Raw genomic sequence first — 13,737 nt, forward strand, 5'->3', positions numbered from 1 at the left:
GGGACTGCCGAAATATGGATGGAATATTTTTTTTGCCTCAGAGAATTGTCTCATCTATTTCTGACCATCGCGGCTTTGCTTCGCCTCATGACGATAGCCACCTGAGCAGGCCATTATCGGCTCCGCCGACTCTTCTTGCTGCCTAGTTTCTCCCCTTCTCCTCCTTTGCCTCTCTCGATTACAGGCTAGCTAAGAAAAAGTAAAACTAGTACTCGAGGCATTTATGGCGTCACACAATATAGGCCATCCCGAAACGACAGAAGGCCATTGAATTAACTCCGGGTCGGCATTTCCTTGTTTGCTAGTCAAGTTTAACTGCCTCCCTGGCATCCAGTTTCGAATCACTGCTCCCGCACTGCGATAGGGCTCACTCATTGGATCTAACGGCGGGTGATCCTGCCGCACAGATCCAACTAGGGGGGCGGCGCTGCAGAAAAGGACTGAGCTCTGGATGGAAAAACAGTCCATGTGTAAGCCTGTACGTTAAGCATTGGTTGGTTCCCCTTGAGTCCGGCCACCAAGGCACTGTCTAGACCAGCAGATGTGGAGCTGGGGTGTTTTACAGCTGACGCTCCGTGTTGACGATGGCTGCCCGATTTGAGGTGACAAACTGGGCTGGTCGGCAGTGATGATCAGACCTCAGAGCCCCGCGTAGCAGAGATCCAGCCAAGCCAAGACGACGACATGTCATTCGCATGAGACGAATGGTAGAGGTCCTCGTAGTATTCCTTCACCCCGATAAGCGTGGTTCGGTCGGTTAAGGAAAAAAAGAGATCGGAATCTCAAGGAAAGCCAAATGAGGATTCGAGGGGCAATGGAAAGGGCTTTTATCGTTCCGGTCTCTGCACAAGATGGACGCGGCAATGGTTACCTTATCGCGATGATACCCCGCCTGGACATAAAAAGAGACCCCAACACTAGAACACTGCAGTACTGTACTTACGCACGAGTACCATATAAGAACAACGAGAGAAAACAACGGATTCGGAGGGGACGAAAAATCTGTTTGTGTGCTTCGTCTTCCATCCGCAATACACTCCCTACCGGATCCAGAGTGACAGCTAAATATAGTCTGTCCACAAGGAGAAGTCAAAAAGTCGTTCCGGCGGAGCATTGCAACGTTCCCCAGTCATATACTCCGTACGCGGAGTGGATTAGGTCATCTATGGGTGGTGAGGTAAGCCGAATCTGTTGTGTGCTTTCCCCATTCAGAAGGGACGATTGCGCGTTGTGCTGCCTGCCTCAGGCAGCAGACGGCAGTCCGGTAGTCTAGAACTCCCTTCCCCCGCCCAATCATGGCGTGACTCAACTGAGTCTCGCCTTCCCTCCCGGCCCTGACGTGCTCGGGCGTCACCCAAAGTGGTCACGGTAACTAGTAATGGGCCGAATGGAGGGACACCTTGGGGGAGGGGGATGTGAACAGTGACCAAGGCTAACCTAATCCCCCTCATCATGCTCTCCCCATGTAGGTGGAACAGAGTTCTAGAATTTTTGTTGCTTGAATCGATTTTCCGGCTCTGGTTATATCTACCGGGCTGCTCGCTTTCTCTGCCCTTGGTGTTCTTATCGTGAGAGACGCAAACAGCCTTGAATCTTTCGACTACCACAACAAGAAGACTCCTCGGACTACCTCTTAAGTATTCTTATACAATTGATTTACCGTCCCGGTGCCTGTGATCTGGTGCTCCCTTCGGTATCCCTCTTTCAGTATCGCCTAATTATTCTCCGAGCGATTTTTCTGTTTTCCAGTCGGCTGCACGATACTCTCATCACCGCCGGTCAATAATCCCGCTTAGCATTACTTACTCCCGCCCTTTTCGGTATCAGGCCCATTGCACGTGCGGTGTACCTTGGAGAAGACGGCACACTGGTTTATAAGAAAGGGGCCAAACTGAGAAAATAGAACAAAGAGGGATTTTATCGCAGAAAGAAAGGGGCAAGAAAAACAGAATTTTGCTATTCCTTTGGTATGTATGTCCCCCTACCTAGCTATAATTATCCTTTTCACTTTTTCTTTCGTTTGTCGATTACCCGTTACCCGTTTGTTACTTTGTTGTCCCTTATCTCTCCCCACTCAGAGGCCGGTGATAACGCTCCCTCAGCCGGCCACCAACTTCTAGTAGTACTACTAGTGAGACTGGTTTCATTTGTGACCTATCTGACCATTCTGGTGCCACAGCAGATACACACAGAGCAGGAAAGGAAAAAAGCTTATCGTTGTTACTGTCATTACAAAGAATTTAGCGTTCGCCCGCTACATATTTGCCTCATTGCCAGGGTTTCCTCAAAAATAAGAAACCACTCAGGCGTGTATTCCCTTGCCGTTTCGCTCAAATCATTCGGCACATGCCATTTCGGCTGAACGAGGACGAGGCATTATTACGAAACTATATCATCCAGTACTACCGTGCGAGACCATTGGTCCAACCAATTGTGCAGTTGGATCCCTGCTAGACGCAAATCCCTCATACTTTCTGACCCCATAGGGGCAAGCTCTCGTGCTCCACAACTGGCGCGGTTCGGCGCAAGGTACCATCGCCGAATTATTTTCAGATAGATGGTTTTTCTTCTGGTCCAGTGTCATATTTATATTTAACCAGATCCTCACCGCCATCCATGACTCAAAGCAATAACCATCATCGCCGCACTCCCTCGGGCTCCAATGTCCCTAAGCTGAGGAACTCTCGACCGGCTTTACATCGGAGAGGCACATCCTGGGTCAACCACTCCATATCCAAACTAGGCTCTGGACAAGTCACTAAGCAGTTGGAATTGGAGGACGACCGGCAGCCCGAGATGGCGGCTAGCTTTCTTAACTTTTGGTATGTGTGTTATGCTATGCTATCTCCTAGTATCCTTTGTCCTGCCTTCTCCCCAGCATGGTTGCTTTTGCCAATCCTCGCTCATCGCCGTTAACCTTGTAGCTTATTCCCCTTGCATATCAAATGATCGCTTATCTTCAGAATCGAAGCTAACTGATCTACAGCGCCATGTGCGAAAAGCAGATAACAGTGCCTGACAATTCCCTTTTATATTGTAGTGAAAGGTATGAGACTCCTTATCGCGCCACAGCCTTGACATGCACAGCCTCCACTGTTGGTTTAAATTCCAACAAGTTCCCCTAGCCCTTCCGTTGTCTCGTTGCTCTCTCGCTCTCTCCTTTCATTCATTTTCTTAACACATTATCTCTGCAGTTGTCGCCGCAAAGACTCCCACAAACCGCTTTCGGCTTCCTTCTCATCGAACTCCTCCATGTCTTCCTCAACAACTCCACCTGCCTCTCCTCCTATGTCTCCTCGAATGATTGTTGCACCCATGACTCCTACGAAAGGTGCCGCCAGATCCTCGATCTCCAGGATACCCAGCGAATGGAATGATTCCAAGACGGATCAGGATCCATCCGAATGGAAGCCAGTGATACCTATGGGGTCCGGTGCAAGTTCTCTGGCGTCATCGGAAGCTTGGAATTACCTGTCCCAGTTTCACCGTGATGACACTATGATGCCTGTTCGGCGCCCGCGGTTTGATCACCGCAGTTCGACAAGCCTGTCGGCACTCTGGAGTGCTACGGGGCCTGTTCCACCGCTGATGCACACGCCGTCCACAGCTGCATCGTCGGTGAGCAGCAATGGGTCGGACTATATGAGCTACGTGCATGACTCGGCCTATCGTCCACTGCCCCCTCGGCACAAGCCCCAGATTTCTGGTTGCTCAAGCGCCACAAAAGGGCTCGACTTGGTGGTGCCCCACGTGCATGTGAGTGTGGAAGATGTGCCCGCCGTTAATATCTCCAACGATGGGTCGATATTCCCCGCTAGCAGTGCTCTATGGGATGAGAAGCCCATTGAAAAGACGCCCACTCTGAAGACGGCCTTGGGTTCACCGAACTCTGACATACCTGCCCGTTCCCTGGAGGAGACTTCATGATCATACCGTCACAATTCTGACGCTTTCCAAATCGACCAAGGTTACACATGGTAGTCGAAATTACGAGCGCTCAGATGCTGTGCACTTGGATCATGAGATGGGCTAGCCTCAGGCATTATTTTAATTTTCTTGTTCTTCTGTTTTCAGTCATTCTGGTATATGCAAATATTGAGCGGGAAAAACACAACAGATGCATTAGAGTCAGCACGAATACTACGAAGCGATGGATGATGGGTGTGGAAACGGCACCTTCCTTTTGGACATTGAGCTCAGCGGATGCTTAAATAGATTCTTAATACCACACGGTCTTTGGGCATATGTATAGACAAGCGGGTGTTTCTATATAGAACTGAACAAGACTCGGTTATTTTGTGACGATCTACCTATCAACTTGTGATCTACCACTAGACCGACCTAGGGGTATTTGTGTCTGTCACATACTAGGTGCAGCCTTAATTAGCAGCCGTTGCACTGCTGCCAAGACTAACAGTACTGCCGAACCTGCCGAATGCCCCGTATACTTGTATAACTGACTAATCACATACATGAATACGGGTGTGTCTTGTTATGCATTGAACGAAAAAAGAAGATTGACACTACTTACTTGCAGCGCCTCATTTGCTATACACTCGTCATACAGACAGCTTGGCTGGCGAATAAGTTACAAAAATTATGCGGTGCAAGTCATACAATCTCTGGAATCTTAGTATAACATGCGGCTCACATCCTAAAGGAACCTCTCCCCCACCTTCCTCTCTGCTCCTGATATATATATACTACTACTACTACTCTAGCATAGCTACTTATTTAGCATCATAGCCCGAATAAAATCTTGTTCGTGGCTGTGCCTCGTTTGTATTTACATACTCTCCATTATATCCAATATACATGGAATAGATACGCCTAATTTTTGGGGGCCTTACAATGGTAAGGTTGCGGTGGCAAAAGAGCAAACAAGGAACGACGAAGAAGATGTTAGCCAAGCAACTGAATACATGTGTTTATCTAGCTGCAGGAGTGTCTGCAACCGGTGCAGCTTCTGCTGTGGATTAGCAGGTGACGCCATTATCCAGCGGTGACCGGATCTTTAGCCTACCATCAATCTCTTTCATCTCTTGATGTCTGCTAACGGCCTGCATTGAAGAATCCAACATTTGGACATTGGTAACCCGCTTACAAGCGAATGCTTTAGCATTAAGGTGTTTCTGGGAACTCAAAATAGGTACCGGAACTTAGTAGATGAGTCCACTGTGGACACAAATTCTGCCCTTCAAACTGAAGCTTGAGATCCTCAAGCCTAGAACAGGCAAATTGAAGCGAACCTCGTATGATAAAGACCTCGTAAATAAAGCAGATTCATTCGTCAGACTAATAGCAAGTTGCTACAGAGCTAACGTACCAAGGTTAGTTTCGAGAGCTTTCCAGGGACGGCAAGCACATTTGCTCTGCCAGCCGGAAATCATTTCCATCCATCCCCCGTCAAATGAACTTGCGAGCGTCCCGTCGTTTCTTTTCTTTCCTTCTTGCCATCAGCCCGTTGTCAAATTCTGCATCGAATGAGCCTCAGAAAGACTTTCATGAAGGTTTCTCGTCCCTTGTATGACGTTTACGTATCCGTCTCCCCTGTCCATAAACTAGATCCAGCTCAGGGATTTCACCTTCTGCTCCCCTAGCTTCTTTACCAAACCTCCCTGTTCTGGCTCCAGGCTGTTCTCGTCAGAGAAGAGCTAGGACCCAGGTATTTCTCATCTTTTCTCGTCAATACACGCGGATCGAAGTACCTCTCATGTCTCTCGATATCGCAACAAGGTCTGCCCTGGTGCGCCCATGAAAAGTTGGACGGACTCACAGCAGGCTAGAATGTGGCTGTGATGAGAGTAGAACGATGCAAACTCTGTCATTGCACTGAAGGACCCATTACTGACTTGTCTGGACATGGATCAGCCTAGATAAATAACTAGTTGTGAAGAGGTTCGAGGACTCTACGTCGCTCTCTGAAGGCTACAGAAAGCTCGACCAAGACCTAGTCTCTGTCGACAGATATACTTATCACTACCTGTGGGATTGGACGCTATGACTATCTCTCTTTCCGTGTCCAAACAAATCGCGATATTCGAACTTGTCTAACCTAGCGCTGACGAAGATTCAGAGAGTCCGCAGAGCAGATGTGCCAATTTCCACTTTCCCTTCGACCAACGTACCTCAGCAGACCCGATCACCTATGACTTCGACAATACGAGAAATTGGAGATACCTTGAATACCTACATCTGCAGCTGTATCACTGTGGGGTCATACCCCATCAAAACCGAAGGCTGCTTACACAGATTGATCCACTCGGCCGGGTTTGTCCCATGGTCGGTGATGACAGGAACAGATGCATGTTTGATTACATGTCGCCGAAGAACAAGGAACTCAGTCGAATGGAAGTCCAGACACAAAGAATGAGGTATAAGATTGAGTGGGAAACTATGCCACGATCGGCTAAACTTGGCTTGTTGGTAAAGGCAACAACAACTGAACTTTGCTCTATGTGAACTACGACGTTGCCCAGTGCACAACCTATCCGCTTTATATATCCAAATACGGCGATTGGTCGAGATCCAGAGCTCCTCTATCTCAAATACAAGGAGTCTATGTTGATATTAACACTCGCAGAAGAAGACAAGACGGTTTAGCGATCGATAAATCTCAAAAGTTGAACTAGCACCGGCGAACGACTTTGCTTGGACACGATAGCAGCGCACGAATTATGATGAAATGCCAGCACTAGGGTTTGAAAAGCTAGGATTTATTGCAATGCGGAGTGGACGAGAAGGTGCTTGGCTAGGTGCGTCGCGGAAGCACATCCTCTCTGACGTGACTAGGGCTGCATTTGTCTACTCGGCACAGAAACGAAGAGCTACGGTATCTGACAGTAACAGGCGTGCTGCAACCGACAAAAGCCACGCGAAAAAGGTCGAAATAGGCCAATATGACAACCAAAATGTGATAGGAACTAATTCTTATTGCCCATAGTTTGATAGCATCTGTGCATCTATTAAGCGGACGCAGTGTGTCGTCGAAGGGCCATCTGCAGTCAATGTTGCCCAATGTACCGGCTACCCTACGCACGCGCTACTCTTCCAACTACGAGCCTCCGAGTCGAAAACACCCCAAGTCTACGAACTATTTACCGAATCTACCCACACTACTGGAATATCTGCAGTGACGAACATGCCTTAGACACGAGCCATTTTCCTTCTCAAAGTCGAACATAATACACACACTACAAGCAAGGATTGATTTATGACTGACTTCTCAATACAACACATTGCAACATAATGTACATGCCCAGGGCGCCGGATTATGGATACTTCTCGAAGGACGGCACAAGAAACCAGATAATCTCTATTGGAGAAACATCGACTGATCCTGAACATAAAATGGTGGATATGTTGGTTATTTTCAATCGTCGCCGCCAATAATGTCATCAGGAAGAATGTCATCAGGGAGACTGTCCGCAAAGCCCCCCGCATTATCATTATCGAGGCAGCACATGTAGCAACCCAATTGTGCTTGCCACTGTCATAACAGTTAATGAGGGCCTTATGCCCAGCATCAAGGATGTGCTTACCTCCGGTTTGCTGCAGGGGAGTTCGGAACTCTTAGGGAGGCATGCGCCCGTGCACAACTTGTTTCCAGTATCAACACCCTGGGAACCTGTCTGGGCATAGACATGAGATGCGAGGAGGGCGAAAGCCGTAACGAAAAGATTGGAAAGCTGCATCTTGCTAATTTGATCAAATGAGTGGCAGTCTGAAAACGAAGGAGTGGACACCGCGCAAGTTCGGCAAGAGGATAGAATCAAGCAAGCAATATCATGCAGGCGATCACTTGCATGGGTGGCAGCGAAACGTGAGTTGCTTTATAAGTGCTCTATTTCCCCTTGCTATCTGCGAAGCAAGGGGGGAGCTTGCACCTGTTATTACTGTGTCGCGTCCCCATGCTAAAAGCTTAGGAAACAAGGCCCAAAGAATGCTGCTCACCTATGGGCATGGATTCCAGGACGACAGATTTTGGTATGCTCTTCATCAAGAAGTCAGAGCAGAGCAACAAGATGTCAACAACATCGACTATGGTCTCTTTCTTTCCAGAGCCCCATCAATCTTTATTATGTTCCTGGAAGGGCTACAGATCACGTCTATTATCTTTCATTAAATACCAATATCCTGCTAATAGCTTAATAGCGTGTGGCCATGCTTCCTACTTACAGCATGTCTCACATTCCCAGCGGAAGGGCTCACGCGCCACGCATAAGGGGCATAACTATCCTTACAGGGATAAATTATCCGGAGCAAGGGAAATAACAACACACTTACTAGCAGTAGAATTCATACTACCCTTCGGAGAAAGACACTAAAGTAAGTACAAGTAAAGGTTATGTAATAATGTCAAATGTCATGCTCAAACAGCATCATTCACTACTGCCTGGGAGTTTAATTTTCCGCTGATACAAGTCCTCGCTATTTTTGACTAAACTATATAGGGCATATGAAACTTTGGGAAGTGCACATATATACATGGGCAGTAAAAACCAAGTTGTGTCATGATTATCACTGACATGATATGTATGATTTAACTACACAGCAGTTCTATCACTAAACGATTACGTGAAGAAAACTTGATGTCCCTGTCGACGTGTTTAGACCGCTCGAGCTAATCCAATAAAGGTAAAGTACTTTCTTCAGGGCAGGAATTACTAAACCACGTGTAATCCTGTTTTCACAAACCATCTCCTCTAATCCACACCAAAGAGTGTGATGAACAAAATTAAAGGGGGTGGCCCACAAATTCTGACATGGTAAGATGTGTGGACATTGCACCAGTAGTCATCTTACCCCTGAGGAGTTGTAGACCAGGTATAGACAGACAGGTGGCAATTACCCGCAGGGAATTTCTTCAGTTAGCCAGGATCGGCTCGGATATGCCCCATCTAAGTTGATGATGACCTGCATATGCAAGCTTCAAGTGTCTTTCCTGGGTAATATCACCCCGGAGGACCCTGCATGAGAGGGGCTGAGGCGAACTAGTTGCATATATTCGTAGCCTGTACGAAGTAGTGAGAGGATGGATATACAGTAGCATGAGATCGGCATATACTCCTCCGTAGGCTGCATAACCGGTCCCAAAAAATGGGCTGGCAGATTCCACAGTGTTCCGGAAAAATTATCCGGAGGGCAGGCTATGGCAGCAGGCTCACAGAATGGTGCCAGCACATCTGGCTGAGACTGGGCCACAGAGTTCCGCCTCGAGACATGGTTCAGTAGAGGGCTGACGAACTTCCAACGACCGGAGCCGAGTAGATACCTGCTTGTTGTTGCTGCTTTCCTTGAGCTCTTGGTTATTTCAGGTCGAAAATGGCCAGTCAGCCTAGAAGGCTTTCCGTTGAGAATGGGCCTTCCAACTCGAGCACTGCAGTCTGCGCGAGGCACTCTTGGGTTCCTCACTGCTGGCGATAAATACGCGGAAGAGCGCCTTACCGGTATACCTTTGGACGCCACCGGATTGAAACGCCGACGAAGATCTGTTGTTGACCATTAGTTTTTGCACTTTCTGGATTGCAACCTCTTTTAGCATGTTCAAAGTCTGCTGATCAAGCGAAGTCGACAAGTCTTCATCCATACAAGTCATGTTTTGCATCAGCTCATCTGCAAAGTCATAGAGAGATGTTGAGTGCGAAAGTCCGCCGGCATTGCGAAGACAGCACGGATCCTTTGAGCCATTAGGTCAGAACCGATGCAAACTTCTCGCACTTATCCTCTCTCAGCATGCCCCTTGGTTGGTAGCCTGTAAGCGTTCCCAGAATGCATGACCTGGTTTTCCAAGCTTTCGGGAGATGACTTCGGAGGCGTTCAGTAGTTGCCCAATGAGGATTCCTGGATATATTTTCCTTCGCTAATGGGCACTCACCTCGGCGCTAGAAACCACCGGTTCGTCTGGTTGTTGCTGCCCTTGCCCTGCTCGCTCCGCCCCCCTTTTCTCTCCAGGTAGGTATTCCTCATCTTCTCCAGGTTTTATGGTTGCGTTTTCTAAATTGCCAGTGCCTAACCTGAAGTAGAATCCGCGAATGTGATTGATCTACTAGAGAGACAGAAAACCGATTGGCAAGCGAAGACTATCTCACTTTCGACACAAATTTCTGGCTTCTGCAAAACTTTGCGCTTGTGCGGATAATACTGAGCGAAAGCTCGCCTTCCTGCATGTGGTTTCATCAGAGCCGGAACATAGTCTCTTACAGTTTGCTCTTACCTCTACTTCCGAGACGACTTGCCCCACGCCCACAATGGCCAGTGTCCTCATGGCGGGCAGTGGGACTTGCCGTCGTTGCGAGTCCGGTCAATACCCAGAAGTAGAGCAAGCCGGTTTCTCATACCATCTTCCGAACTACTACAGCAGCCTGCCCGCCGGTGGAGCGCCAGAAAGAACCTTGGCAAGTCCGGACAATCTGTTAGGTCGGACCCAATGCCTTCGATGGATGCCTTGTCCACTGAGATGTTGGCATTCAAACCGGACAAGGCGTGCCAAAGCGCAAAGCTTGATATGCAGTTGCTTGGAATAGCACCTTTCCTCTGCTGCTATCAGTATCACCCAAACATTCCAGACTCGATAGACTGCACCACACCCAGCATTCAATCGGTGAGGCCTCTGCCCAATGCTGGTGCCCGAACCAAGAAGCCAGTATTGGTTGTACGGATCCAAAACAAGACGTCGCACATGGTACTTTTGATGGAAGCGTGTCGGACGGAGTTGTACATTAACAGACCAGACGTCCATGCTAAAGCGCACTAGTTCCCGTGACGTAACTCGACATATGACAGCATAATCATTCGCTGATCCAACACATGAACGTGATTGACGATTGCAATACGAGCGAGAAAACTATCCTGGAGTCACACAACAGGCGGTAGGCATATATAATGAAGTCCTGAGCACCATGCGTATCTTATGCAGACTTGCAACGAAGCTATAGGTCTGATAGATGCATGCTCATCGAGATGAGGCAATCGAAAAATTGACGCTAGATCTGCACGTTAAGTCAAGCCAGACTACGAATCTTGGCGAAGATGTTTCCAAGATAACGCGGCAGATTCCCCTAGATGCGCATTACGAGCATACCAGAACGATGGGCTGCTCGCGAAAACGAGCCGAGGTGCCATCACTGCGCCCAAAGCCTAATGGTTGGAAACTAAATGACCCATCGTCCTGTGGTATCCCGTTTACCTTTATCGCCGACGAGTATTGAGCTTGACTGAAAGGCACTTCTGGATTTCATTCGACAATCGGAATGACTGGGGCAAGAATCCAACTCTCATAGGAGACACTTCACATGTGTGAAACTTGCTTGCAGTTGGAGAGTACATTGGAGTTTTTTGACGCCTTCATCGTCACTGGATGTGTCGAGCGAAGCGAGGCAAATTGCGTAAACTCGGCCATACCTGCGAGCAGAATGCTCCGAGGACTGACAAACCAGCTATGCCGTGAGTTTGTGCCACATCGAGAATTTGCCAGTATATATGGGAGTAGCCAAACCCGAAGACGCATGTGTGTCTTGATACCATTGTTGTACCCTCAGCCGCTACCAGTGTGTTCCCACCGAAGACAAACAATCGCCGTTCTCTTTATGTTGACAACAAAACGCAACGCGGGACCGCTGAAAACTTAGATGATGTGATCCTGACGATACCGAACTTTGAATGCAATTCTCCTTCTCGTTGCAAGGACGATCTTCGAGGAACTTGTCGCGATGAAGTCGAGTTCAGGAGGCGATTCTGGTTCTCGGAAGGTACGATTCTACTTATTCTTCGTCATCAGTGTGCAGGTCTGCGGGAGAAAAAGGAGTTGATGTGACGCCTGTTCCATGATTGTCAATTTGAAGTTTCCATAGAAGCCAGCTCTTCTTCCAGGCCGTGAAGCATTTCTCCAGTCAACGGGGCTAACACAATAGCCACAAAAGCCGGTAGCGGCTGTCTGCTGTCCTGGAGCCAGGTTGCTGCATCGCAAAAACTTCCCGATTATGATACATGATATTGTAGGTATAAAAGATCGGCTTTGAAAAGATCGGACAATCTTGAAGAGAAAAAGAAAAGAGGGAAGGATAGTGACCTGGTTGACGTATAGTCACGGCACCAGATGTTCCAGCGTGCACTACAGAAGCGATGTTCCCCCGATTGGCGGCGGAGACCAGAGGGAGCGAGGATTGGCTGGGAACTTTCTCCGCGAGCACAGTACCAAAGGTTGCCAAAACCAACTAACAGGGCTAACCTGACAGTGCTCTCTGTTTTGCGGGTAGCTTTATTCCATGGTTCTCGACTGGCCCGCTCGGCGAAATGTGCCTGCGGATAACAAAGTCGCCCGCAAAGTGGTCACATATGGTGCTGGACTCATGGGGTGCCATCGAGAGAGCAACCGTGACCGGTCACGACAGCACAATGATGATCCTTTCTGGTCTTTGCCTCTGCAATACCGTCCTATGGCTCCTCAAGGGCCTGTGATCGATCTGCTGAACACCCTAATGAACAGACTTGGCCAATAGTTAATCCCTGTTGGGGTGGCTTAGGTCAGGATGGACGCTTCCCCCCCTTCCCAACCCGACAGCTGTCTCTTCCTAGCCTCAGCTATTTTCTCTCAATAATTCCACCATTAAGCGGAAGGTTCTTGTTGGGCCACTAGGCGGCAATACCCAAGTGCGTGGTCAACCACTGCATCAACAGCCTGAGCATATCTTGCCTCCACTGGTAGCTCGGCTAAGCATTTGGAATCGAGAGGCACCCATATTACGGAGTACACCTGTCACCAGATCGACGGATTTCCTTGTCTTGTGGGGCACGGTTCAGCCTGGACCTTCCACGATATCAGTCGCCACTTTCCTTCTCTAATCTGATCCTTATCGCTCCTGCAACATTATAATATACACTCCACCGTCGAGCAGGCATCTCGACGAAAATCAAACGAGGGGCATCTCCATAGGTTGGGATTCGAGACTTCCGCCTCTGCAGACAACAGGATGAGACAAGAATACACTGGCTCGTCACAAAATGGCGATCCCAGGTAGGTACCTTGTTGTTAAGAACCTTGTTTCTTACCCGTATCCTCTTGACAGCATCGGTTGACTGTTTGATTGTCAATAGTCGCCGCAACCAGAGCAGTCAAAGCGCGCGCCCCGATCCTCCAGACGACTCTTCTCAAACATCTGACCGACTCGCCGAGGAACTGGTTTATTACCGAAGCTTTCTCGAACAGCTATTAGGATTAGTGCGCAACGGTGATCAGGATACTGTCAACCAGATGGTCTCCATGATTCGTTCGGATGCATCTCACCAGCAAATTCTGGCAGCCTTGTCTGAGAACTCCGCCAACGATGACCAGGCTGCCCAAGGGGCCCGTGGTCGGAACAATCACAATCCGAACTGAATATCTCCAACACTGTTGTTCCTCGCATGCCCAGCAGGGATTGTCCGCATGACGCATGATCGTTTGACATGGTCTTCACGAGGTGTCCTGGTCCCCTTTGAACGCAGATGAGGGTGGTGGGATACAGCTAGACGAGTCATTCGTATATCTTTCTGTCTAGTATCATATTAGTCGGCTTTTTTAAAGACAAGGAAAGTCTACCTATCTATCGTCTCACAAGCCATCCCAGAGAGAGCCACTACCGGCAGTTGAAATAGCTGCCGTGTGCTGAGAGAACGCTGTGTACGATCCTTAAGACCAGCAGATGTCTCGTACCAGGTATTGTGTTGCAGTCAGGCTCTTGTTGCACCAATCTCTAT

At 48.6% G+C, this 13,737-nt stretch overlaps 9 protein-coding genes across 9 annotated transcripts; 5 read left to right on the forward strand and 4 right to left on the reverse strand.

The window, feature by feature from the left end:
- Positions 1-54: 54 nt before the first annotated feature.
- An02g14000 (uncharacterized protein) lies at positions 55-1,833 on the reverse strand (the record flags this gene model as incomplete). Its single annotated transcript, XM_059746781.1, has 9 exons — positions 55-163; positions 278-396; positions 483-549; positions 639-728; positions 872-892; positions 1,145-1,241; positions 1,340-1,586; positions 1,661-1,714; positions 1,807-1,833. 9 exons carry the CDS (start codon positions 1,831-1,833, stop codon positions 55-57), a joined length of 831 nt encoding a protein of 276 aa, XP_059605711.1.
- Positions 1,834-1,969: 136 nt separating this feature from the next.
- On the forward strand, positions 1,970-2,362 carry An02g14005 (hypothetical protein; the record flags this gene model as incomplete). The annotated part of the gene is made up of 1 exon (XM_059746782.1): positions 1,970-2,362. One exon carries the CDS (start codon positions 1,970-1,972, stop codon positions 2,360-2,362), a length of 393 nt encoding a protein of 130 aa, XP_059605712.1.
- A 254-nt stretch (positions 2,363-2,616) lies between these two features.
- An02g14010 (hypothetical protein) lies at positions 2,617-3,927 on the forward strand (the record flags this gene model as incomplete). Its single annotated transcript, XM_003188549.2, has 3 exons — positions 2,617-2,822; positions 2,987-3,046; positions 3,195-3,927. The coding sequence occupies 3 exons, from the start codon at positions 2,617-2,619 to the stop codon at positions 3,925-3,927; spliced, it is 999 nt and encodes a 332-aa protein (XP_003188597.1).
- Positions 3,928-4,976: 1,049 nt separating this feature from the next.
- On the reverse strand, positions 4,977-6,281 carry An02g14020 (uncharacterized protein; the record flags this gene model as incomplete). Its single annotated transcript, XM_059746783.1, has 8 exons — positions 4,977-5,113; positions 5,154-5,249; positions 5,327-5,446; positions 5,538-5,618; positions 5,709-5,743; positions 5,914-5,983; positions 6,056-6,146; positions 6,249-6,281. The coding sequence occupies 8 exons, from the start codon at positions 6,279-6,281 to the stop codon at positions 4,977-4,979; spliced, it is 663 nt and encodes a 220-aa protein (XP_059605713.1).
- A 404-nt stretch (positions 6,282-6,685) lies between these two features.
- Positions 6,686-7,150, forward strand: An02g14030 (hypothetical protein; the record flags this gene model as incomplete). The annotated part of the gene is made up of 2 exons (XM_059746784.1): positions 6,686-6,913; positions 6,944-7,150. The coding sequence occupies 2 exons, from the start codon at positions 6,686-6,688 to the stop codon at positions 7,148-7,150; spliced, it is 435 nt and encodes a 144-aa protein (XP_059605714.1).
- A 222-nt stretch (positions 7,151-7,372) lies between these two features.
- On the reverse strand, positions 7,373-7,694 carry An02g14040 (hypothetical protein; the record flags this gene model as incomplete). Its single annotated transcript, XM_001400499.3, has 2 exons — positions 7,373-7,489; positions 7,542-7,694. The coding sequence occupies 2 exons, from the start codon at positions 7,692-7,694 to the stop codon at positions 7,373-7,375; spliced, it is 270 nt and encodes an 89-aa protein (XP_001400536.1).
- A 1,643-nt stretch (positions 7,695-9,337) lies between these two features.
- An02g14050 (hypothetical protein) lies at positions 9,338-10,267 on the reverse strand (the record flags this gene model as incomplete). The annotated part of the gene is made up of 4 exons (XM_059746786.1): positions 9,338-9,679; positions 9,878-10,045; positions 10,092-10,163; positions 10,217-10,267. The coding sequence occupies 4 exons, from the start codon at positions 10,265-10,267 to the stop codon at positions 9,338-9,340; spliced, it is 633 nt and encodes a 210-aa protein (XP_059605715.1).
- Positions 10,268-10,946: 679 nt separating this feature from the next.
- Positions 10,947-12,500, forward strand: An02g14060 (uncharacterized protein; the record flags this gene model as incomplete). The annotated part of the gene is made up of 5 exons (XM_059746787.1): positions 10,947-11,117; positions 11,316-11,475; positions 11,541-11,750; positions 12,086-12,201; positions 12,258-12,500. 5 exons carry the CDS (start codon positions 10,947-10,949, stop codon positions 12,498-12,500), a joined length of 900 nt encoding a protein of 299 aa, XP_059605716.1.
- A 471-nt stretch (positions 12,501-12,971) lies between these two features.
- Positions 12,972-13,378, forward strand: An02g14070 (uncharacterized protein; the record flags this gene model as incomplete). The annotated part of the gene is made up of 2 exons (XM_001400502.3): positions 12,972-13,015; positions 13,096-13,378. 2 exons carry the CDS (start codon positions 12,972-12,974, stop codon positions 13,376-13,378), a joined length of 327 nt encoding a protein of 108 aa, XP_001400539.1.
- Positions 13,379-13,737: the final 359 nt, after the last annotated feature.

Source organism: Aspergillus niger (genome assembly GCF_000002855.4).
Source record: "Aspergillus niger supercontig An02".
NCBI lineage: Eukaryota > Fungi > Ascomycota > Eurotiomycetes > Eurotiales > Aspergillaceae > Aspergillus > Aspergillus niger.